General features: G+C 47.4%; 1 protein-coding gene across 4 annotated transcripts in view; it reads right to left on the bottom strand.

The window, feature by feature from the left end:
• LOC119975076 (multidrug and toxin extrusion protein 1-like) overlaps window positions 1-22,164 on the bottom strand; it is a 66,399-nt gene extending 44,235 nt beyond the window's left edge. For all 4 annotated transcript variants that reach the window (XM_038814584.1, XM_038814580.1, XM_038814581.1 and 1 more), the window contains exons 1-8: window positions 21,815-22,164; window positions 18,210-18,311; window positions 16,544-16,612; window positions 11,138-11,286; window positions 9,057-9,099; window positions 6,311-6,355; window positions 2,379-2,476; window positions 213-310 (exon numbers count right to left, since the gene is read on the bottom strand). In XM_038814584.1, coding sequence (XP_038670512.1) covers window positions 213-310; window positions 2,379-2,476; window positions 6,311-6,355; window positions 9,057-9,099; window positions 11,138-11,286; window positions 16,544-16,612; window positions 18,210-18,311; window positions 21,815-21,964 — 754 coding nt within the window. In that variant the 5' untranslated portion in view covers window positions 21,965-22,164. The remainder of the gene's footprint in view (window positions 1-212; window positions 311-2,378; window positions 2,477-6,310; window positions 6,356-9,056; window positions 9,100-11,137; window positions 11,287-16,543; window positions 16,613-18,209; window positions 18,312-21,814) is intronic.
• Between the last annotated feature and the right edge of the window lie 649 nt (window positions 22,165-22,813).

The raw sequence follows: 22,813 nt of genomic DNA, 5'->3' as shown, positions 1-22,813 counted from the left end.
CAGGTAGCAGCAACCCTGGGACCAACAAAGAATCAATTGCTGCACAGGTGTAGTAGTAGTAGTGAGGAGGCAGAGATTTGTAAGGCTGCATCCTGTGAATAAACCAACTATCAATTCTTTTGTACTTCGTTTGGCTTAGTCCCATTTAACATGCCGGTCTGTACTGGTGTTAATACTCCCATCAAATCTCCTCCCAGGCAAACAGTAATTACCTGCCCAGGTCCCAACGTACAACTTTTTCCATCGAATGTATATGAACAGGAGAATAGCCTGACAGTACTGACAGACAACATTGGCAGCAGCGGAACCTCTGGAAAACAAAGTATTAAAATGTGGCTCCATGTCTGCCAATTCAATTCGAAGAGAGCTTGCCCCCATCAAAACTGGATTTTAAAAAATATATTTGGTTTTATATATTAGCTGGCAATTCAAGCATTTCTATAGCACGTATCAAAACCCTGGGACACCTCAAAGCAACGTATAACCACTGGGAAGTGGGCAGCTCTTTGGCATCGAGTGCAAACAGCAATGGGATAATGACTTTTTTTCATAGAATTTACAGTGCAGAAGGAGGCCATTCGGCCCATCGAGTCTGCACCGGTTCTTGGAAAGAGCACCCTACCCAAGGTCAACACCTCCACCCTATCCCCCATAACCCAGTAACCCAACACCAAGGGCAATTTTGGACACGAAGGGCAATTTATCACGGCCAATCCACCTAACCTGCACATCTTTGGACTGTGGGAGGAAACCGGAGCACCCGGAGGAAACCCACGCAGACACGGGGAGGATGTGCAGACTCCGCACAGACAGTGACCCAAGCCGGAATCGAACCTGGGACCCTGGAGCTGTCAAAAAATTGTGAAGCTATCCACAATGCTACAGGTCTTACAAAATGGTCGAGAACATCCAAAGACTCCACCCACACCAGAGACGGTTACTAATTTTACCTCTACCGCTGGAATCTTTGATGGAGGAATGAAAAACATGGTGGTAGACAATACCCAATCCCAAGCTGCTCTTCTTGACAAGTGCCTCTGTCTGGAGTTCAAAATGTGGGTTACTTTTTCCAGTTGTTAACCAGGGTAGAGTCTTATTTTTTTGAAAAATATTCGTTCATGGGACGTGGGCGTCGCAGGCTGTGCCCGCATTTATTGCCCATCCCCAATTGTCCTAGAGGGAAGCAGTTAAGAGTCAACCACATTGCTGCGGATCTGGAGTCACATGTAGGTCAGACCAGATAAGGGTGGCAGATTTCCTTCCCTGAAGGACCATTATTGAACCAGATGAGCTTTTACAATCATCGGCGATGGTTTGATGGTCATCATTAGACATTCCAGATTTTTATTGAGTTCAAAGTTCACCACCTGCAGTGGCGGGATTCGATCCCGGGTCCTCTGAACTCTGATTTACTAGTCAGTGACAATATCCACTCCACCACCACCTCCCCATCAACATTTATTGCCCACCCCTAATTACCCTCGAGAAGGTGGTGGTCCAAAGATGTGCACGTTAGGTGGATTGGCCATGCTGAATTGCTCCTTAAAGTGTCCAAAAAGGTTGGGTGGGGTTACTGGGGTTACAGGGATAGGGTGGAGTTGTGGGCTTGGGTGGGGTGCTCTTTCCAAGGGCCATTGCAGACTCGAGGGGCTGAATGGCCTTCTTCTGCACTGTAAATTCTATGTTTCTATGATCATGCTTGGGAATTCCCTCCCCAAACCTCTCGGTCCTCCTTAACAACCGACCTCTTTGACCCCGCGTTTGGCCGCCTGCCCCATTTAGTTTCACGAAACTCCTCTAAAGTGCCTGGGGATATTTTAACAATGTTTAAAAGATGCTGCAAGTTCCTATTTCGGTTGGGAGTGAGTGGGCCAGGGTATTAGTTTCTGCCTTCAAGCGGACCTCGGAATTCCGGGGTTACACATGCTTTGAATTCCGCCCCACTCAGTGGGGCTGTCCCCTCTGCATCCCACAATCCGGTCTCTGAAATGTGACTCTCACCAGCACCCAGAGCAGATGCTGTTTCTTCAGCCATTCAAACTCGCGCTGCCATTCCTTTGCATCACAGCCGATCGGTGTCTCGATTTCATTCACCCTCGTTGGGTTCGATAACCTTCAATAACTTTACCCAAGAGGAGAAAAATCTCCCAATCTCATGCTTTGAAATGATCAATTGGATAAGTTTGAAAAGGGCGTTTGTGGTGAAGGGCTGCTCTCACCTTAAAATTAATGGGGGGCGGGGGGGGGGGGGGGGTCTTGTGGGGGCGGGTGTAGAGAAGCTGGAGAAACTAAAACAGGAACACAGGACTGGCCCGTCGCAAACAAACAGAAGAATAATTTGGATTTCTTTGGGAGGGAAAAAGGGATTATATACTTACGGCACTCCCAGCATCATCACGTACAGCAGGATGTAATTTATCACGACGTTAAAAACATTGGCTGTGAAACCAGTCACAATTTGAGGCAGGATAATCCCCTGGAAAGAGAAGTAAAAACAAACCAGTTCTTGGTGGTTTCAATTTTGGTTGTAGCGTGTGCAGTAGTCACCAGGCCGGGCAGTAGCTTCCACACTGATTAAATGGAGATCTCCAAATCATCCTCTCAACTCTGTCATGCGAGATCTTCAATGACGCGAGTCAGTGATTGGGAGGGGGGCGGGGGGGGGGGGGGGAAAGAGGGAGGGACACCACAGCTGCGGTCCGGGATCCCTGAAAGGCCCCACTTGCTGCCTTGGCCTGAAATGAAAATGAAATGAAAATCGCTTATTGTCACGAGTAGGCTTCAAATGAAGTTACTGTGAAAAGCCCCTAGTCGCCACATTCCGGTGCCTGTTCGGGGAGGCTGGTACGGGAATTGAACCGTGTTGCTGGCCTGCCTTGGTCTGCTTTCAAAGCCAGCGATTTAGCCCTGTGCTAAACAGCCCCAGTATAGGCAACATGGGAGGCAACGGTTGAGAAACGCCCAATGTTGGTGTGGCAGGTTGAAGCCGGGTGGGAGGGAGGGAGGGCTGTGGATCGGTGATGAGCAAGTGGTAACGTTGGTGTTTTGATTCCATTCCTGTTGCCACGCAGTCTCAGATGTTATTCCCTGGGATGGTGGCCTGAGCCATACAGGCTGGAGTGATGGGAAGTGAACAGGAGGTGGATTGGCAATGTCAGTGTGTAGCGGGAGTCTTGGTTTGGTATAAACCTTCTCCAGAAGCTAATCTCCTGACTGACTGACGGGGTAGGATGTTGCTCAGGACTGGGTGCTCGAGGAGCTAAGTTGATCAGAGGGTACTGGAGACAGTCCGCATTGCTGTATTGAGCTGGGTACCTGCAAGTATTTCCAATTAGCTTATCAAACAACAGTGAAATGGGAAGAAACGTGATGGATACAATTCCAAGTAGAGAAGCATGAAGGGACGCATTTTGGGAGTAAGAATTAGAGTGGTGTTATAAACTAAATGGCATAATTTCTAAAGGTGGATGGGCAAGTGCAGGTACAAAGAGACCCAGGGTGCAATTCTCCCAAAAGAGCACACGAACACGAACACACACACCCGATTGCGCATGCAAAAAATAGCCAGCTTGGCACCATGGCAGTGCCAACCTGGCAGTGCCTGTGACAGCTGGCAGTGCCACCAAGGCACCTTGGCAGTGCCAAGCTGGCACCCAGGTGGCACTACCAAGGTGCCCAGGTGGCAGCAGTGTCAGGGGGCCACCCTCCCCAAACGGCATGCAGCTGGGGACCTCCGATCCCCAGGGAGACTCCCGCGAGTGCCGTTCTTTCTGGTCCAGTGCTGAACTGCGCAGGCCCGAGGCCTCGGAGGTGAAGGGGTTGAATCCCAAAGCCTCCAGTACCGTGGGAATTCGCACATTAGAGCGAGGTTTACTGCCTCGCCCCAATATGCAGATTCGCCAAAAAGTGATCTGGCCCATTGTGGCCGGGATTTACATCTCAATGCCTCGTGGCGTTCCGAGCCTGGTAGATCCCGGGAGCAGGGCTTCCTGTTTTCACCGGCCAAGCTGCACCACAGCGAGCTGCTTTTCAGGCATAGCACGGCCACTGGATCGCAGCCCCGGGGTTTAATGTGCAAAATTCTCTGAAGTTGACAGGACAAGTTGATAAGGCTGGCACAGATACACAGATCCCTGACCTTATAAATAGGCAGAGTTCCAAAGTAAAGTTATGTTAAATGCTTGCAAGTCACCAATTAGCCATTCACTAGATTAGTGGCCAACTGTGGGCACCACACTTTAAGAAGGATGTCAAGGCTTTGCAGAAGGTGCAGGGGAAATTTGTTCAAATGGTGCCAAGAATTAAGGCCTTAATTATGTAGAGAATCATAGAATTTACAGTGCAGATGGAGGCCATTCGGCCCATCGATTCTGCACCGGCTCTTGGAAAGAGCACCCTACCCAAGTCCATACCTCCACCCTATGCCCGCAACCCAGCAAACCCACCTACCTCAGGGCAATTTATCATAGCCAATCCACCTAACCCGCACATCTTTGAACTGTGGGGGGGAAACCGGAGCACCCGGGAGGAAACAGGGTTCAGCAGAAGAGTCAGCAGTAACTCTCAAAATGGGAAGGGATGTATACTGGAAAAGTAAATATTCAGAGTGGTGGAGAAAGAGCCGGGGAGTGGGACTCATTGGTTAGTTCTGTCAAAGAGCTGGCACAGGAATGACGGGCCAAATGGCCTTCTTTGCTGTATGATTCTCCAACAGCCTGGATGGACATGTCCTGTAACATATTAAAACCTCAGTTTATCTCATCTGTGTTGGCTGGAGAGGAGGACAGGCTCATAGTGCCAGATTTAATAATAATAATCTTTATTATTGTCACAAGTAGGCTGACATTAACACTGCAATGAAGTTCCTGTGAAAAGCCCCTAGTCGCCACATTCCGACGCCTGTTCGGGTACACAGAGGGAGAATTCAAAATGTCCAACCAGCTCCTCTTTTGGGACTTGTGGGAGGAAACTGGAGCGCCCGGAGAAAACCCACGCAGACACGGGGGAGAACGTGCAGACAGTGACCCAAGCCGGGAATTGAACCCGGGACCCTGACGCTGTGAAGCAACAGTGCTAAACACTGTGTAGATATATAGCAGTTGAAGAGTAATGCTGAAGGCTATTTTGGAATGTGACACATGAATAAATGACTCATTGAAAGAAAAATGGAAATAAAAGCTCCACCGTTTTTTCAACAAACAAAAACCCAAAATGAGGCATCGCCTTCCTTGTAACTCTGCAATTGATTTGGCGAGAGAGACCAGCTGAAGCCAATTATCAGGGAAAAGCATTCAGAGGAAGCTTCTCTCATGCATAAAGGATAACCCTTTGACGCATGTTCAACTCCAAAACCTTTTAGGTGGAAATGCATTGTATAAAATTGCAGAGAAGGCATCTCCACTTGTGGGCGAGACCAGAACGAGGAACGCAAGTAGAAGAAAGGATTCAGGAGGGTGGGAAGACTGTGTAACTCACGTACACATGGAGGAGCTAAGGGAAGTAACACAGATGCATTCAGGGGGGGGGGGGGGGGGGGGGGGGCAAGTTAGATAATCACGTTGGAGAAAGGAATAGCTGGTGATGCTGATAGAATGAGATGAAGCAGTATAGGAGGAAGCTGGGAGGTCATGCTGCACAGTGGTAGTGTCCCTGCTGTTGGACCAGAAGTCCAGGTTCAAGTCCAGCGGCAGGGCTGCAGAAGGAGCGTTCAAAACGCGGTTCAATGGGCTGATCATCGGCTTGGGAAAACTTCCACCATTTCCCCACTATTCTCCAAAAGGGGGAAAAAAAGTGTATGAAGTCACACTTTACAAAAATGCAAGAAGGCTCTGGGAACACAAAGAACCGAGCGAGACAGGTTTGCTAAAGTTAAAAAGACTAAATTCTATGTAACCGATGAAGTATGTCATTTATAAAGCTACACGCTAAGTAAGGAAGTTACTTCAGGCGGTACGCTGGCAAGACAGGGGTGAGGATGTGATCGAGATAATGGAGCTGCCACTTGTGCTGCCCTCCTGCTGGGGAACAGGTAACCCTTTACTCTTTCACCTCCGCACAAAAGTACTGTTGAAATCAGCAACTGGGGCGGGTGGGACCTTCCTCCAGCCCCATGCCACTTGACACTGGGTGACTTGGGAAACGCAGCCTATTACTAATTAATTGATTTTGGCCTGAGGTTTGACTAATCAAATACGCAAGTCAGGCGGTGACTTTTGAAACACTGCCTATTACCGATTGATTTTGGCTTGAGGTTTGACTCATCAAATACGCAAGTCAGGCGCATTTGGAAAATAAAATTCTTAAAACATACCTGATTCTGAAGGTATCTGTTTTCTAACTCGTAAAGAAATGTTGCCTGAGAAAGAAAGATTTAAAAATAAATGCAAGAAAACGTATGTAGCCAATATTGGTGAGATGGACGAAAAAAAACCCCGAATATTCACGCTTTTTTAAAAAACTTAAATCAGATCTGCATAAAACCTGCCACTTGCAATGGACCAAAAATTGGAAAAAAATACAGCTGTACAAACTGAATGGACCTTTTACATTTAAAGGCCAATCACATGTGGTAAGTTTTTCCAGATAGCGAATTGGTGAAGGATCATACTGAGTCAATCTTTACAATAATATAATCGTTTTTATTAGCGTCACAAGTAGGCTTACATTAATACTGCAACGAAGTTACTGTGAACCTTACATTTGTTTATGGAGTTAAACATTGCAAGCAACCACACAGTTTCAATAAGCGTCTCTTTATATGTACTCAAGGGAAACGACGGACAAAATTCAGCACAATTCACAACTTCTACTCGGTTTCTGACTGCACTTCAGTTGCTCACCTGCCAATGAATTGCTGTGATGAGTCCAGGACACACCCACTTTTTCAGCTGCAGTTCATTTCCCAGCTGCTTACCTCGTGTCCTCTCTCACAACTAAAACAAATTCATTCAAATCCACGCTGAGCCAATTTGCATGCGCATTTCGGCACCGGAGCCAATCACATCACCAGGGTCCCAAGTTCAATTCCCGGCTTGGGTCACTGTCTGTGCGGAGTCTGCACGTTCTCCCAGTGTTTGCGTGGGTTTCCTCCGGGTGCTCCGGTTTCCTCCCACAAGTCCCGAAAGACGTGCAGTTAGTTGAATTGGACATTCTGAATTCTCCCTCAGCGTACACGAACAGGCACCGGAGTGTGGCAACTAGGGGATTTTCACAGTAACTTCATTGCAGTTTTAATGTAAGCCAACTTGTGACACTAATAAAGATTATGTTTATAATTTTTTACTCTTTTTCATAAGCACTCTTGGGGCATTTGCTCCTGTCTTCTCTCGCACTTGTTAACCAGTCATGTTTCCTTTCAAATCACTCCTTGGAAACTTTTCACTGAAAACCCCCCAAACCAAGCATACGTTGATTCCTACATCGATGGGTTCACTCCATTCTTTTTTTTCAATAAATAATCTTTATTGTCACAAGTAGGCTTGTGGGAGGAAACCGGAGCACCCGGAGGAAACCCACGCAGACACGGGGAGAACGTGCAGACTCCATGCAGACAGTGACCCAAGCCGGGAATCGAACCTGGGACCCTGGAGCTGTGAAGCAACTGTGCTATCGTGCTGCCCCATTATGAATGAGCTCACAGCTTTACGTTGCGTCTCTCAGAGGGTTCAGAGATGCTCATCGTTGCCCCTTTATGGAGCAGCCCCTCCCCCTCTCCTGCTCCTCATAAATGATCCCTCGCAATCAGTAGTGGCGGGTAATCTTGTCAACTCGCCACCTCGTCTCACTCACTTTCCAACACCCCCACCCACCCACCCTCCCCCACCACCCCCCTGGCCCGTGCACTCTGCCAGCAAACAGTTCTCACTGCCTCTCCCCGCATTTTCTTACGGGATCTTCATTCACTGCCAACCATGACTTTATTATAGATGATTAATGCGACGTCATGACCTTGCTAGAAACTTAAAGGCATGGATGATAACACCTCGTCACTTTCTGAAGCCTCCTGGCTACCACTCTTGTCCTCCCTTATTTTCTCCCTCCACATACACACTCTCCTATCAATATTCACGGACACCCTCTCAACCCTGCCATCTCTATTCCCATCAGCCCAATCACAGACATGCCATCTCTGACCAGGTCCATGTATCCCTCACATCGCCGCGAAATTCCTTCTGCCTTTGCCCCTGGTATAACCTCCTCCCTCAAGTCGTTTACAACAACACGCTCAAACTTCCATACACAAACAGGAAACGCCATGGTTCCAAGGTCTGCGATGAACCGCAATGGTCTCAGACCACGCACAAGGCGCCTGGACAAGGAAATATCAGCTGGTATTCCTGCATGGAATTCCGTAATTCTACTGGGAAATCTTCACGAGGAAGGATTGGTTTTGGGAGGGATTCTCTCCATGATCACTGGAGGCTGGCGGGACTTAATTTTTTATTTATTTTTTTAAACACATGAACAATGTCTACCTCGATAAGGTCCTAATGGCCATCTTCAGGTTCCCCAGTCTTTCATGTTTTTGTTTGGCTTGACGAATGTAGGGGCACCAACTGCAGCTGCACAAGAACACACACCAGTTGACAGAACCCAACTTTGCCCATGCTGGAATCAAATAGGTGGCAGAGTGGCTAGCAATGCAGTCTCATAGCAGCAGTGACCCACGTTCAATTCCAGCCTGTCTGTGTGGAGTTTGCACGCTCTCCCCGTGTCTGCGTGGGTTTCCTCCGGGTGCTCCGGTTTCCTCCCACACCCCAAACATGTGCGGGTTGGGTGGATTGGCCACGTTAAATTGCCCCTTAGTGTCCAAAAGGTTAGGTGGGATTACTGGGTTATGGGGATAGGGTGGGGGCTCTTTCAGAGGGTCGGTGGGCCAAATGGCCCCCTCCTGCATTGTAGGGATTCAATGATTCTAAACTAGCAACTTAGTATGTGGCCCAGTAATATATTAATCCACGGAATAACTTTATTGCACTCATCCGATCCACATATCAGCTAGGCAACCGTCTTCATTGCAGTTACAAGTCCTGGGCTACCTATAATAAATTACTTACAGGAAGGCCAGGAATGAATATCTTCACATAGAGCTGCGTTAAGCTAAAAGAAAAACAAAAAAAATGCTGGAGACAATATGGTAACAGCAGACCACCAATAATACTCTAAACACAAGTGCAAAACGTCACGTAATGCTCAAAGCACATCAATGTGACAATCCAGCAGTCAGGGACGTGTGTCTAGCAAGCATTGTATACAACTCCCAACAAGGATTAGTTTAAGCTACATGAATGGTCATCATTCAAACTTAAATCTGTGGGTGTGGCTGTTTTGGAGAAAACCTACCCTCCCTTTGAAAAATAGAATAAAGGAGGAGAAATGTATCCTGATGTGGTTTTAGAAGTGGAAGTGCTATTGTTAATGTCATTGTTCTCTCCCTTCACTTCGACCTTCTCTGACACTAATCACAGGAAACAGCCCATGTTTTACACATTACCTCCCACCAGCTGAGAAAACCACTTCAAAGGGGTGTTCTGAAGCTGCCAATCTGTAGGAAATCCCAGTGCAGAGAGGGGAAAGAAATGAAAAATGAAATGAAATGAAAATCGCTTATTGTCACGAGTAGGCTTCAAATGAAGTTACTGTGGAAAGCTCCTAGTTGCCACATTCCGGCGCCTGTTTGGGGAGGCTGGTCCAGGAATTGAAACGTGATGCTGGCCTGCCTTGGTCTGCTTTAAATGCCAGCGATTAAGCCCTGTGCTATACCAGCCCCTTCGCAGCCTGTTGCAAAGGTTTTCTAATGGAGGAAGTCCCGAGTGGTTTGTAGCCAGTGACACCAGCTGTCCTCAACAGCGAGAATGTTACTTCTAACTAGGAACAAAGCCGCCAAAACAGCCCTTCGCTCTGCTCTTCGTGGTGGCAAAAGGATGGACGGAAATTCCTTGCAAGGCTATTATTTTCTTCTCAAAGGCAACCTACTTTGAAGAAAAAAAAAAATTCTCCCCCCCCCCATGTTATTAATTCTCTCGTCATACAGCAACACAAAATATTCTTAACGTGGCTCCAACCTACCTGTGAGAGGGCGACCAACTGACCGGGGAGGACTAATGACTATAATATTTAGCCTGGCTCCCCAAGAAAGGTCAGGGGAAGGCAAGTGCCAAGAAGGGAAAGAGTAGGCCCCTTAATTTTTTAAAAATAAATTTAGAGTATCCAATTCATTTTTTCCAATTAAGGGGCAATTTAACGTGGCCAATCCACCTGTCCATCTTTGGGTTGTGGGGGTGAAACCCACGCAAACACGGGAAGAATGGGCAAACTCCACACAGACAGTGACCCAGAGCCAGGATTCGAACCTGGGACCTCGGCGCTGTGAGGCAACAGGGCTAACCCACTGTAGGCCCCTTAAATTTGTGTCAGCCGTGGTTCCTTGGCAGCACGTTCACATCGTGAGCCTGAAGGTTAGGAGTCCCAAATCCCAGTTCCTGACTGACACTGCAGTGCAGTACTGAGGGAATGTTATACTGTTATAAACGCCATTGTTCAGAGAACGTGTTAAACTATGGTCCTATCTGTCCTCACTGGTTCACAAACTATGCCCCGCTCAAAGAGCAAGGAAGGCAATTCTCCCAGTGTCCTCCGTTAACCTTTAACCAGCACCCACAGTCATTAATCTCATTGCCTTTTGTGGGAGCTTGCTGTGCATAAATTGGCTGCTTGAAAGGCCGTGAAGCATTTGGAAATGCCTTTTTTGATTTAATAGCACCTTTCGCGAACAAACTGTTTCTTTTATGATAGAAAGGTAAAAGGCAGAAATGTGTTCCTTTGTTAAATGTCCTTATCTCACCCACCATTTCCAACCAGTTAATGGCCTGCAGACTACATTCTCCCAATGCTGGATTCCAGGTGGTTCCCAGAGCGAGATGCATTGGCTTAATCTCTCATTTCCCCACCTGGCCCCCACTTGGTTCTCGCTCAGCTGCCATGGTATGTGTGACCTGCCATCCTATGACCCAATTGCATCACATGCTCAAAGGTTTTTCCTTTGTTAGCTTGAGCCCCAGGGGGTGGACTTGCTTTCGAATAAAAACTTCACACTCACACCCAGGAAAACGCCACCAGGAGATAAGAGGACACTCACTTGGCTACCTCGGGGGGCTGCTTGAAAGCCAACAGGATGTGCTCGATGTTGATGAAGAGCGCCCAGCATGGAAAGCAGGTTATCATGAGAATGAGGATCGCTCTTTGGAGAATCACTCCGATTCGCTTTAAGTTTTTACTACCAAATGTCTGGGGGAAAAAACAAAAGAATCAGAACAAAAATAAACTTTTGTGTTTCTGTTGCAGAGCTGTATGGTCTTTTGGATCGACTGCGTAACTCCACTGGATACAATTATTTCTCTCAAAAAGACTAACAGCAACAAAATACTTTCCAACAACAACAAAAAATTTGTAACTCGTACACTCTCCGTGTAACATTATCTTGAAAAATTATGGATCACGCCATTGAAAGGGGAGGAACCAGACGATAGGTCCAAAGGGAACGTTACAACCCAAGAAACTGCATGGAAACCTGAAAGATGCATTAACTCCAAGTGGGCCGAGTTTGGTTTCTTGTCATTTAACGTTCAACGTCTTGTCGCTTAAAAAGTTGTTCAGTCTGTGGGAAGTGGTGGAGTGATTGGCAGTTTCTGGTGTCGGGGTGATGGGGGAACAGCCTATTTATGGTATCCAGTATAAAAATGTTTGAGAGGCTTGTGACGGGCAATATGTTTCAGTTCATTACAGACTCATTTAGAGAGTCTGCTTATATGAGGAACAGATGCAAATCTAGCAGAAGCACAACAGCATGGCATGGGAGTTTAACATTTGTTTGAAGAGGGATGTCTTGGTGTGTTCCTCAGGGGCGGTGGCCAGAAGCAGGGCTGGGGAATGTGGATGTGGCCAATTTTTGAGCGGCTGGGAAGGCAGGTGGCTTGGACAGGCTCCAGGTATACATCACACATTCAAGCACAAAGTTAGCAGTTAACCCGCCTCCTGATCCTTCCCTTTGTGTGCCTAGTCCACAGGTAAATGTATTTTGGAATTGGTTTTGCATTTTATGTTTGGCGTTTTTGTTTGTTTGCGGCAGAGTATGCGGGAGTTGGCATCCCAGGCGGTGGGCCGGGCGACTGGGCTGAATTGATGTCGGAGCGGAGTGCTGGGGCCAGAGGTTCAGGAAACCAATGAAATAATTTTCAACAACACCTTCACCAAGCAGCTCGGTTGTGAAAATTCAGGCACCTGAAAATTTTTAAAAAATATATCAGGAGGAACTTAGTTGGAGTCACTCTTTACTCCTTCAGCTTCTTGCAGATTTAATGTGCAGGAGGGGTCAGCTTCCACGTGTATGCGTGTAATATTCAGCACTCCCGCTTTCAATGGCTGCCACTGCATGCTTCGTGTCAAGTCAGAAACTTTCCCAACAAAACCTGGACACCCGCCACCAAAACCTTGGGGCATTTTATCCTCCTCCCGAGCCACTCACTCAGGGTCCAACCCAATAGTGTGCAATGTTTGCGGCCTATTGACCCAAGTAAAACCTCAAATGGAGTCACCTCCCCAACTAGACTATTACCAGTTCCAAGGTACTACTTGCTGGATAAACTTGGAGAGCCTCATTACATTGAAAGATCCAATTAAGGAACCAATGGATCAAAACTTCCAGGTGGCACGTTGCCTTAATTTTAAAAAAAAAATCATTTTTAGGATTTGTGTCTCTGGAAAGATCATGAAGGTTCAAGCAGCAAGTAGCTAAACCATTGAAACATTCTGCATTTTAACTCAAACAGGGGAGCAGTATCAGCACTGCAACTCCCCCTGACACCCCCTGGATTAGGAGGATAAATTAAATGGCCTGGGTCCTCAAATGGAAATCAACATCAGCCGTCCCCCAAAATTAAAGATGATGGGCTGGATTCTCCGATTTGAAGACTAAGTGCTGACCACCGGCGTGGGAACAGAGGTGTTTTATGCCTGAAAAAATGGCGCAAAAGCTGCCCCGATCGTCTGTCTGGTGGGGGGCTAGCAGGCACACAGTGTAAAGCCCCCGGCTTTAGCTGCTGATACAGCTGGAGAATTGCCGGGTCCGTGGCCACACATGCGCATGGCTGCAGCCACGCCGTGCAACGTGGCACCGCCCGCACGCGGACCCGGCCTGCCAAATAGTGCCCCCATTTGGTCAGGCTCGCCACCCCCGGACCACCCCCCACAGCCCCCGCCAAAGCCCCTCGCCTGCCCGCGGAACGGCTCCCATCTGACTATGGCTGCACTGGACTCAGTCCGCAGCCGCCACACCGCGCTCACAAAATAACTCGGGAACTCAGCCCATCGGGGGAGGGACTCAGGTGACATCCAGAGGCCGTCCATAGGCGTGCGGCGTACTCTGTGAGTACGCCGTTTTGGAGTGGACGGAGCATCGCAGAGGCAGCGGCGCCCCCCTGATTTCGGCATAAATGGGGTGTCTCCGGCCGATCGCCGAACGCGATTTCGGTGTCGGGGACCGTAGAAGACCGCCCGATATCCGTCAGGCTTGGTGAGTCTTTAAATGACTAAGGATGCCAATTTGAGCCGACGTCCTTCTGCAGTGGGAGACCATTTGTTGCGCAGCGGGGGGGGGGGGGGGGGGGGGGGGGGGGTGGAATTCGCAGCACTGAGTTGGTTTCCCTCTCCTCCCTTTGCCGTCGCTATTCTGCCTCACTGTCAAGTCGTGGAGCCTCGAAGCGGCTCGTGTATCGGTGGAACCGTGTCGAGAAGTCTGCAGCCTTCGCCTCCTAGTTGGTGGTGTCAATGCCTCCATGCTTTAGGTCAGCCTTGAGTGTATCCTTATACCTTTTATTTTCCAAGTTTGCAGATGACACTAAGATGAGTGGTAAAGCAAAAAGTGCAGAGGATACCGGAAGTCTGCAGAGGGATTTGGATAGGTTAAGTGAATGGGCTAGGGTCTGGCCGATGGAATACAATGTTGACAAATGTAAGGTTATCCATTTTGGTAGGAATAACAGCAAAAGGGATTATTATTTAAATGATAAAATATTAAAACATGCTACTGTGCAGAGAGACCTGGGTGTGCTAGTGCATGAGTCGCAAAAGGTTGGTTTACAGGTGCAACAGGTGATTAAGGCGGCAAATGGAATTTTGTCCTTCATTGCTAGAGGGATAGAGTTTAAGACGAGGGAGGTTATGCTGCAATTGTATAAGGTGTTAGTGAGGCCGCACCTGGAGTATTGGGTTCAGTTTTGGTCTCCTTACCTGAGAAAGGACGTACTGGCACTGGAGGGTGTGCAGAGGAGATTCACTAGGTTAATCCCAGATCTGAAGTGGTTGGATTACGGGGAGAGGTTGAGCTTACTGGGACTGTACTCGTTGGAATTTAGAAGGATGAGGGGGGGATCTTATAGAAACATAGAAAATTATGAAGGGAATAGATAGGATAGATGCGGGCAGGTTGTTTCCACTGGCAGGTGAAAGCAGAACTAGAGGGCATAGTCTCAAAATAAGGGGGAAGTAGATTTAGGACTGAGTTCAGGAGGAACTTCTTCACCCAAAGGGTTGTGAATCTATGGAATTCCTTGCTTAGTGAAGCAGTTGAGGCTCCTTCATTAAATGTTTCTAAAATAAAGATAGATAGTTTTTTGAAGAATAAAGGGATTAAGGGTTATGGTGTTCGGGCCGGAATATGGAGCTGAGTCCACAAAAGATCAGCCATGATCTCATTGAATGGCGGAGCAGGCTCAAGGGGCCAGATGGCCTACTCCTGCTCCTAGTTCTTATGTTCTTATGTTAATATAAGCCTCCAAATTAAAGAGTAATTTAAACAAAATTACAGCAGTCAATCTGTATCAGTGGGCCAGATTCTCTGACTCGCCCATGGCAAATCTTCTGGCCTCTGGTGTTCTAAACAAAATGTAATTTCACCTGTATTGCGATTCCGGGTCATGTGCGGCCGAAATATTTTTTCCATAAATTTAGAGTACCCAATTATTTTGTTATTCCAATTAAGGGGGCAATTTAGCATGGCCACTCCACCTAGCCTGCACATCTTTGGGTTGTGGGGGTGAGACCCACGCAGACACAGGGAGAATGTGCAAACTCCACACGGACAGTGACTCGAGTCGGGATCGAACCCGGGTCCACAGCGCCGTGAGGCAGCAGTGCCAATCACTGCACCACCGTGCCGCCTAGTGGGGCTGAAATTAATCGCGTGCTAGCACAAGGCGTTGTGACAACAGAGATCCTTTCAACTGCAATAAATTATAAAAATGTGCTACTGGGTCATTTAAATAGAATGCAAACCAGGAGGAAAGAGTTCAAAATCCTCATTGAATACATGATGAGAAACTCACCAGAGGGAATCACACCCCATGAAGGGGATGTCCAGCGATGATATCTCTTAAAACTGAATAGCTGGCATGCCACTAGAGTAGTTTTACATAAGTTATTTTATTAAGGATTGAGATGAATTGTAGGAAGTGTACGGAGTAATCATTATTAACCGTTAAACATGTATTTTTAGGACATGGCAGTAATAAGTAATCAAATGGGATTTAGGATAGCTAACTTGATCAAAAGGACATAACTTCTGATATCCCGTCTTTGTGAAACAATTCAGGATGCTGGTTTTGCTGCCCTGCTTCTCACAGACAATGACCCAGTAGCACATTTTTTTTATTTGTTGCTGTTGAAAGGATCTTTGTTGTCACAACGCATTGGGCTAGCACGCAAATAATTTCAGCCCCACTCGGCGGCACGGTGGTGCAGCGGTGAGCAAATTACTAGTAAACATAGCTGTCAGGATGAGGATCAATCATGGGCTGCTTGCAATTCTACTGGCTAAAGTTTTAACGTTGCTTGCAATTCTATTGGATAAGTTTAAACGTAGCAGCTTCAGGGATTGGATCGTGTCCAACTGGGGTGGGCTATTGATTTTTGAAAATTGTATAATTGCTATGTTCTGGTCTTTGTTCAGCAGAACAGATCTTGGCAGATATCCAGGTCTATTCTCCGTGTACACGTATCAAGCTTGATTAAATAGCCATCCTGTCCAGGTTGTCGATGTGTCTTTTTCTCTCTGTACTGAGTTGAACCACAGGGAATAACCCCACGTGGAAGCTGACTCAATACACAGGTCCTGAAACGCTCCTACACCCCATGGTACAGATTATCTTACGTTTTGTTTGAATTCCATTAGCTATTGAAATTGGAGACAGTGGCAGAGATTTGTGGCACAGGGATCAACTGGTGTTGCGCCGTGATCCGTAAGGAAAATTGGTGGATCAGCAAAGCGTTGCATTCGGCGCAGGTTGGAATTTGCATTAGAATTAGTATTCGTCGTGACGCATTTTAGAATGAGCATAGAAACCTGCATGGAATTGTGTTTCACGCTGCCCAGGGTATTTATCCTCAAAGCCAACTGGGAGAATTACAGTGAAGAATACTAAGAGGAAAAGTAACTTTCTGAATTCGATATTAAAGATTCATCTATAGCACAGTCAGAGTGATGACTCACCTGAGATACGAGTGTGTCGCATGCTGCAGACAACCCGACACCTATTGAAATACCCGATACATTTATAACCTGTGGCAAAGAAACAGACAACATATCGTATTGGAGCAGGTGCCATTGCTATGCTATCCCAATGGTTTAAAGTTTTAACACACTTTACAGAAATTAATATCTTCTACCTCCTTTAATTCTTCCCAACACAGCCCCCAACATCTGAACAGCTCTCATCTCAACCAAGCTGCCTCACACGAGGCAGGTTAGCAAGCACTGACTGACTGTTCCACTGTAGAATGCCTCACAATGAAAACCAACCCTACTCTCATCCAAAATCCTCCTCCCCAACCAATCGGTTCATGGAGTGGTCACTGGGTGGCAAGCATGGAAAGGACTTGAGGCAGCACATTTATGGTCTTAAAAGTGCTCTACAGCCAATGAATTGCAGTGGCTCTGGAAATTCAACAACCAATTTGTACACAACGCGAGACCACAATGCGATAATCATTGTTTTAGTCCTATTAATTCCCTCATAGGATATGAGCATCGCCAGGCAGATCTAACTGTAACTACCTAATTAGCGGCGAGCCACCTTCTTAACAACCGAGAGGTTTGCTAGACTATTTAGGCTGCCATAGTGCAATGGTATCGTCACTGGACTAGTAATCCAGAGACCCAGGGTAATGCTCTGGGGATCCAGGTTTCAATCCCAGCACGGAAATCTGAATCCAATAATCTGGAATTAAAAATCCAATAATGGCGATGAAACCATTGTCAATGTCGTAAAATCCCAATCTGGTTCACTCATGTCCTTTAGGAAAGGAAATCTGCCGTCCTTACCGGTTGTGGCTTACACGTGACTCCAGGCCCACAACAATGTGGCTGACTCTTAACTGGCCCACTCAGTTCAAGGGCAATTAGGGATGGGCAGCAAATGCTGGCCCAGCCAGTGACGCTTCTTCACACAGAGGGTAGTGAGCATCTGGAACGGGCTGCCAGGGGCAGTGGTGGAGGCGGGTACAATTTTGTCTTTTAAAAAACAGTTCGTTACATGGGCAGGGTGGGTATAGAGGGATATGGGGCAAATACAGGCAAGTGGGACTAGCTTAGTGATAGAAACATGGACCAGCTGGGCCGAATGGCCTGTTTCCATGCTGTAAACATCTATCACTCTATGATTCTATGAATAAATATTGGCTAGTACAATGGGGATAAATCCTCAGATCCTCCGAAATACTCCCACAAGGTTTGTTTCTTTGTGCATCCAGCCGATGGGGCCCTTGTTTTACAGGTCGTCTGAAAGATAGCGCACCTCTGACAGCACAGCACTCCCTCAGCGCTGCAACGGGAGGAGCATCGGCCCGACTTTGTTCTTACATCCCTGTAGTGGGACTTTGGCACACAGCCTCTGATCAAGAGGAGAGAATGCTACTTGCTGAGTCACGTCTATCACAGGATCTCAGAGATACTTGTCCCTCAAGGCCCCTGCTATCCTGACATCAAATACATCAGCATAGAGGAATTAATTAAAACCCTCAGGCTCAATACCATCATTTGGATCGGTTTCTCATTTGTAAAAAGCACTTGATCCACTATTGAGCACATCTACACAGTTCAGCCGATCCTTTACAAAATGTGCTATTGCTGTACAATGAAGCACTGTAGGCATACTTACAGCTGTGGCAAGTGAAACGGCATCCAACTCAACTTTTCCTAAGTGTCCGCAGAATATGGAGCTGACAAGACTTATACTAAACACCATCAGGTGGGAGATAAACTGTAAAGAAACATAAAGTTGGCCATTAGAACTCACTCAAATATTATTTAGACAAAACTTCGTAATATGATGTTATTCTCTTGGGTCACAAGAATAGAAATTGTTTTTTAAAAAAAAGGTGCAAAACTTGAGAGTGTGAATATTCAAAGAGACTCGGTCATGCTCATAATGCGGAAGGTTGTCATGCAGGCGTGGCAAGCAACTTGCAAGGCAAATGTAAGTTGGCCTTTCCTGCAAGGGGACTGATGAGAATAGGCAAGTGATACTCCTATAGTGCAGGGTTTTGGGTGAGGCCACATCTGGACTACCGTGTGCAATTCTGGTCTCCACATTTACGCAAGGATTTACCTACACTGGAGGTGGAACGGCGAAGGTTCACTAGATTGATGGGGGGGGGGGGGGGGGGTTAATCCCATCATGAAAAGTTAAAGGCTCAGTAAATTAGGCTAATCATCTAAGGAATTGAGAGGAATGAGCAGTGATTTCATTGAAACCTACAAAATGCTGAATGGGCTTGATGACAGTTGTTGAGAGATTATTTCCACTGGGGAGTCTCAAACACGAGGGGGGGGGGGGGGCAGTCTCTGGTTAAGGGGAAACAGTCTCTGGTTAAGGGGCTGATCATTTATGACAGATGAGGAGTAATTACCACTCAAAGGATTGTGAATCTTTTGAATTCTCTACCCCAGGGGCGTAGATGGATGCTCCATTGTTGAATATATTTAAGTCTGTAATAGACAGATTTCAAGTCTCTCAGGAAATGGAATCACGGTAGCACAGTGGTTAACATTGTTGCTTCACAGCTCCTGGGTCCCCGGCTTGGGTCACTGTCTGTGCGGAGTCTGCACGCCCCCCCCCCCCCCCCGTGTCTGCGTGGATTTCCTCCGGACGCTCCAGTTTCCTCGCACAAGTCCCGAAAGGCGTGTTGTTAGCTGAATTGGACATTCTGAATTCGCCCTCTGTGTACCCGAACAGGTGCCAGAATGGAGCGACTAGGGGCTGTTCACAGTAACTTCATTGCAGTGTTAATGTAAGCCTACTTGCGACAATAAAGATTATTAAATTGGGGCAGTACGGTGGCCTAGTGGTTAGCACAACCGCCTCACGGCGCTGAGGTCCCAGGTTCGATCCCGGCTCTGGCTCACTGTCCGTGTGGAGTTTGCACATTCTCCCCGTGTCTGCGTGGGTTTCACCCCCACAACCCAAAAATGTGCAGAGTAGGTGGATTGGCCACGCTAAATTGCCCCTTAATTGGAAAAAATAATTGGCTAATCTAAATTTATATTAAAAAAAAAGATTATTAAATTAAAAATTAATGGATACGAGGAGCAAGCAGGAAAATGGACTTGAAGCCAAAGGTCAGCCAATACCCTGATCCCCCCCGTCCCCCGTTCCCTTTAGCTCCTTCTTGAAATTACCCAGCGTTTTGGCCTCAACTGCTTTCTGTGGTAGCGAATTTCACAGATTAACTATTCTCTGGATGAAGAAATTTCTCCTCAGTCCTAAAAGGTTACCCCTTATCTTCAAACTATGGTCCCTAGTTCTGGACTCCTCCCAACATCGGGAATATTATTTCTGAATCGACCCTGTTCAACCCTGTTAGAATTCTGGAAGTTTCTATGAGGTCCCCTCTCACTCTTCTAAACTTCCATGAATACAGTCTTAACCAACTTAGTCTCTTCCTACATGACAAGTCGTGTCATCCCAGGAATCAGCCTGGTAAACCTTCGCTGCGCTCCCTCCATAGCAAGAACATCCTTCCTCAGATAAGGACACCAAAACTGCTCACAATATACCCTTTATTATTGTCACAATCCGGGTATGGCCTCACCAATGCCCTATACAATTGCAGTAACACATCCTTATTCCTATACTCAAATCATCTCGCTATGAAGACCAACATACCACTTGCCTCCTTTACTGTACCTGCGCGCTTATTTTCGGCAACTGATTCACAAGGACACCAAGGTCTCGCTGAGCATTCATCTCGTTCAGTTTACACACATTCAAATAATAATCTGCCTTCTTTTTGCTACTCATAGAATTTACAGTGCAGACGGAGACCATTTGGCCCATCTCCACCATATCCCCACCCCCACCTTTTAGGACACTAAGGGCAATTTATCATGGCCAATCCACCTAACCTGCACATCTTTGGACTGTGGGACGAAAGCGGAGCGCCCGGAGGAAACCCACGCAGACACAGGGAGAGCGTGCAGACTCCGCACAGACAGTCACCCGAGCCGGGAATTGAACCTGGGACCCTGGAACAGTGCTAACCACTGTGCTACCGTGCAATCTGTAGGAACCATTCCAGAGTCCAAAGAATTTTGGAAAATGACCACCAATGGATCTACTATTTCTAGGGCCATTTACTTAAGCACTCTGGCATGAAGATTATAAGGTCCTGGAGATTTATCTGCCTTTAATCCCATTAACATCCCCCAAACTATTTCTCTATCAATACCAATTTCCTTCATCTGCTCACCTAAAACTTGTGTTTCTCAGAACTTCCGGTTCATTGCTTCTGTCTTCACGAAGGAAGACATGAATAAAGTACGAATTTAGTTCCTCAGCTATTTCCCTGTTATGAATTCACCTGTTTCTAACTGTAAATTAGTTTTTTTTTAATCAATCTTGATCTCTTTACATACCTTTAAAAACTGGAAATGGTGATGTACGGATGATAATTGGACATGTTCACTCGTAAACATAACCAAAAATCATGAGTTAAGCTTTGTAAACAAAAAGTGCTCACCTTACACAAGACTTTTGAAAAAGGATCATGACCAATATTAACATTCATTTTGGACACCTGTAAAGGTCCTTCCTGTTTATTCCCTTATTGCACCTTTCTTTTATTTTGCCCAAATTATTTTTGATCCATGGATGATTAATAGGCATGTAGCTTCAACGCAATCAGCAGAATTCTGAAGTTACGGAAGAGCATACTAGTTCCTGGTGTTTTGGCACCAAAGAGAGAGAGACGGGGTTGGACTCAGTTTGATGGATTGACTGGTGGTCAATGAATGGGCCCAAAAGACCAGACTACCCGCAAACAGGTGGTGATTATATCCTATCCCAGTTGAATGCTTTTCAGAGTCCTAAGGACTTTTATTTTTGATCCTGGCAAACAGAGAGATTCTGCAGCTCTCACTCCTCCCTGTTTCGCTCCAGAAATCCAGAAATCGAACCCGGGACCTTGGCACTGTGAAGCAACAGTGCTAACCACTGTGCTACCGTGCCATCCTACTGGCTGGAAGCTATGACTTTGGGGTCAGAGGTGCTTTCTAAATTTGGACATTGGAATATTAATACAGACAGGCGGACAGGTAAATAATGAGACTTTGAAACTCTTCCAAACCTCAGCCCAAGTACTCCACTCTCTGAGGCAGCTTGATTTGAGGATTATTACCATTGGTGTTGTCCCCTCCTGGACAATGCTGTGAAATTCTGAGTAGCAGTGTGGATATTAGCGCAATGAATTAAAAACAGCAACTCACCACTGGCATAGCGAGCCGGAAAAGCTCTCCCACTTCCTTCCACAGACTATGGCCATTCGCACCGGTGCCGCTCCTCAGTAGTAACCTGCCGGCTGCCGGGGCATGGTCTCCCATGGCCACACTGCCGGCTGCCGGTACATGGTCTCCCATGGTCACACCGCCGGCCTGGGCCGTGACTGCGGCTCTCTGAGACTGGCGCAGTCCGCGCTCCGCAGGGTGACTGACAGCCCGGAGCCGCTCCAGGTGCGTCCCCTCCACACAGCTGGCCGCGCTCCGCGGGGTGACTGACAGCCCGGAGCCGCTCCAGGTGAGACTCCTCTACACACCTGGCCGCCCCGCGCAGACCCTCCCCATTGGCCAGCGGCGCGGCCAATCACCAGCTTCCTCCCTCCATCCCCGCCAATCAGCTCAGGAACCTCGGTCCCGCCTCCGCTGCAATCTCCAATCAGGATTCGAACCATCCTCTCCCGCCCTACACGGGGTGCCCCTCACTCATGGATACACCCCCTCTATACTGACTCCGCCCCTCTCATGGCCCCACCCCCTCTCTACTGACTGCGCCCCTCTACCATAGCCACACACCCTCTTTACTGCCACACACCCTCTTTACTGACCCCAACCCTCTATACTGACCCCACTCCTCTATCATTGCCCCACTCCCTCTATGCTGACCCCACTCCTCTATCATTGCCCCACTCCCTCTATCATTGCCCCACTCCCTCTATGCTGACCCCACTCCTCTATCATTGCCCCACTCCCTCTTCTATCTTGCCCACCCTCTCTACTGACCCCACCCCTCTATCATTGCCCACTCCCTCTCTACTGACCCCCCCTCTATCATTGCCCCACTCCCTCTATGCCGACCCCACCCCTCTATCATTGCCCCACTCCCTCTCTACTGACCCCACCCCTCTATCATTGCCCCACTCCCTCTATACTGACGCTATCCCTCTATCATTGACCCATCCCTATACTGACCCCACCACTATCATGTCCACT

Source organism: Scyliorhinus canicula, chromosome 12 (genome assembly GCF_902713615.1).
Source record: "Scyliorhinus canicula chromosome 12, sScyCan1.1, whole genome shotgun sequence".
Classification (NCBI taxonomy): domain Eukaryota; kingdom Metazoa; phylum Chordata; class Chondrichthyes; order Carcharhiniformes; family Scyliorhinidae; genus Scyliorhinus; species Scyliorhinus canicula.
This window is presented reverse-complemented; position numbering and strand designations above follow the sequence as displayed.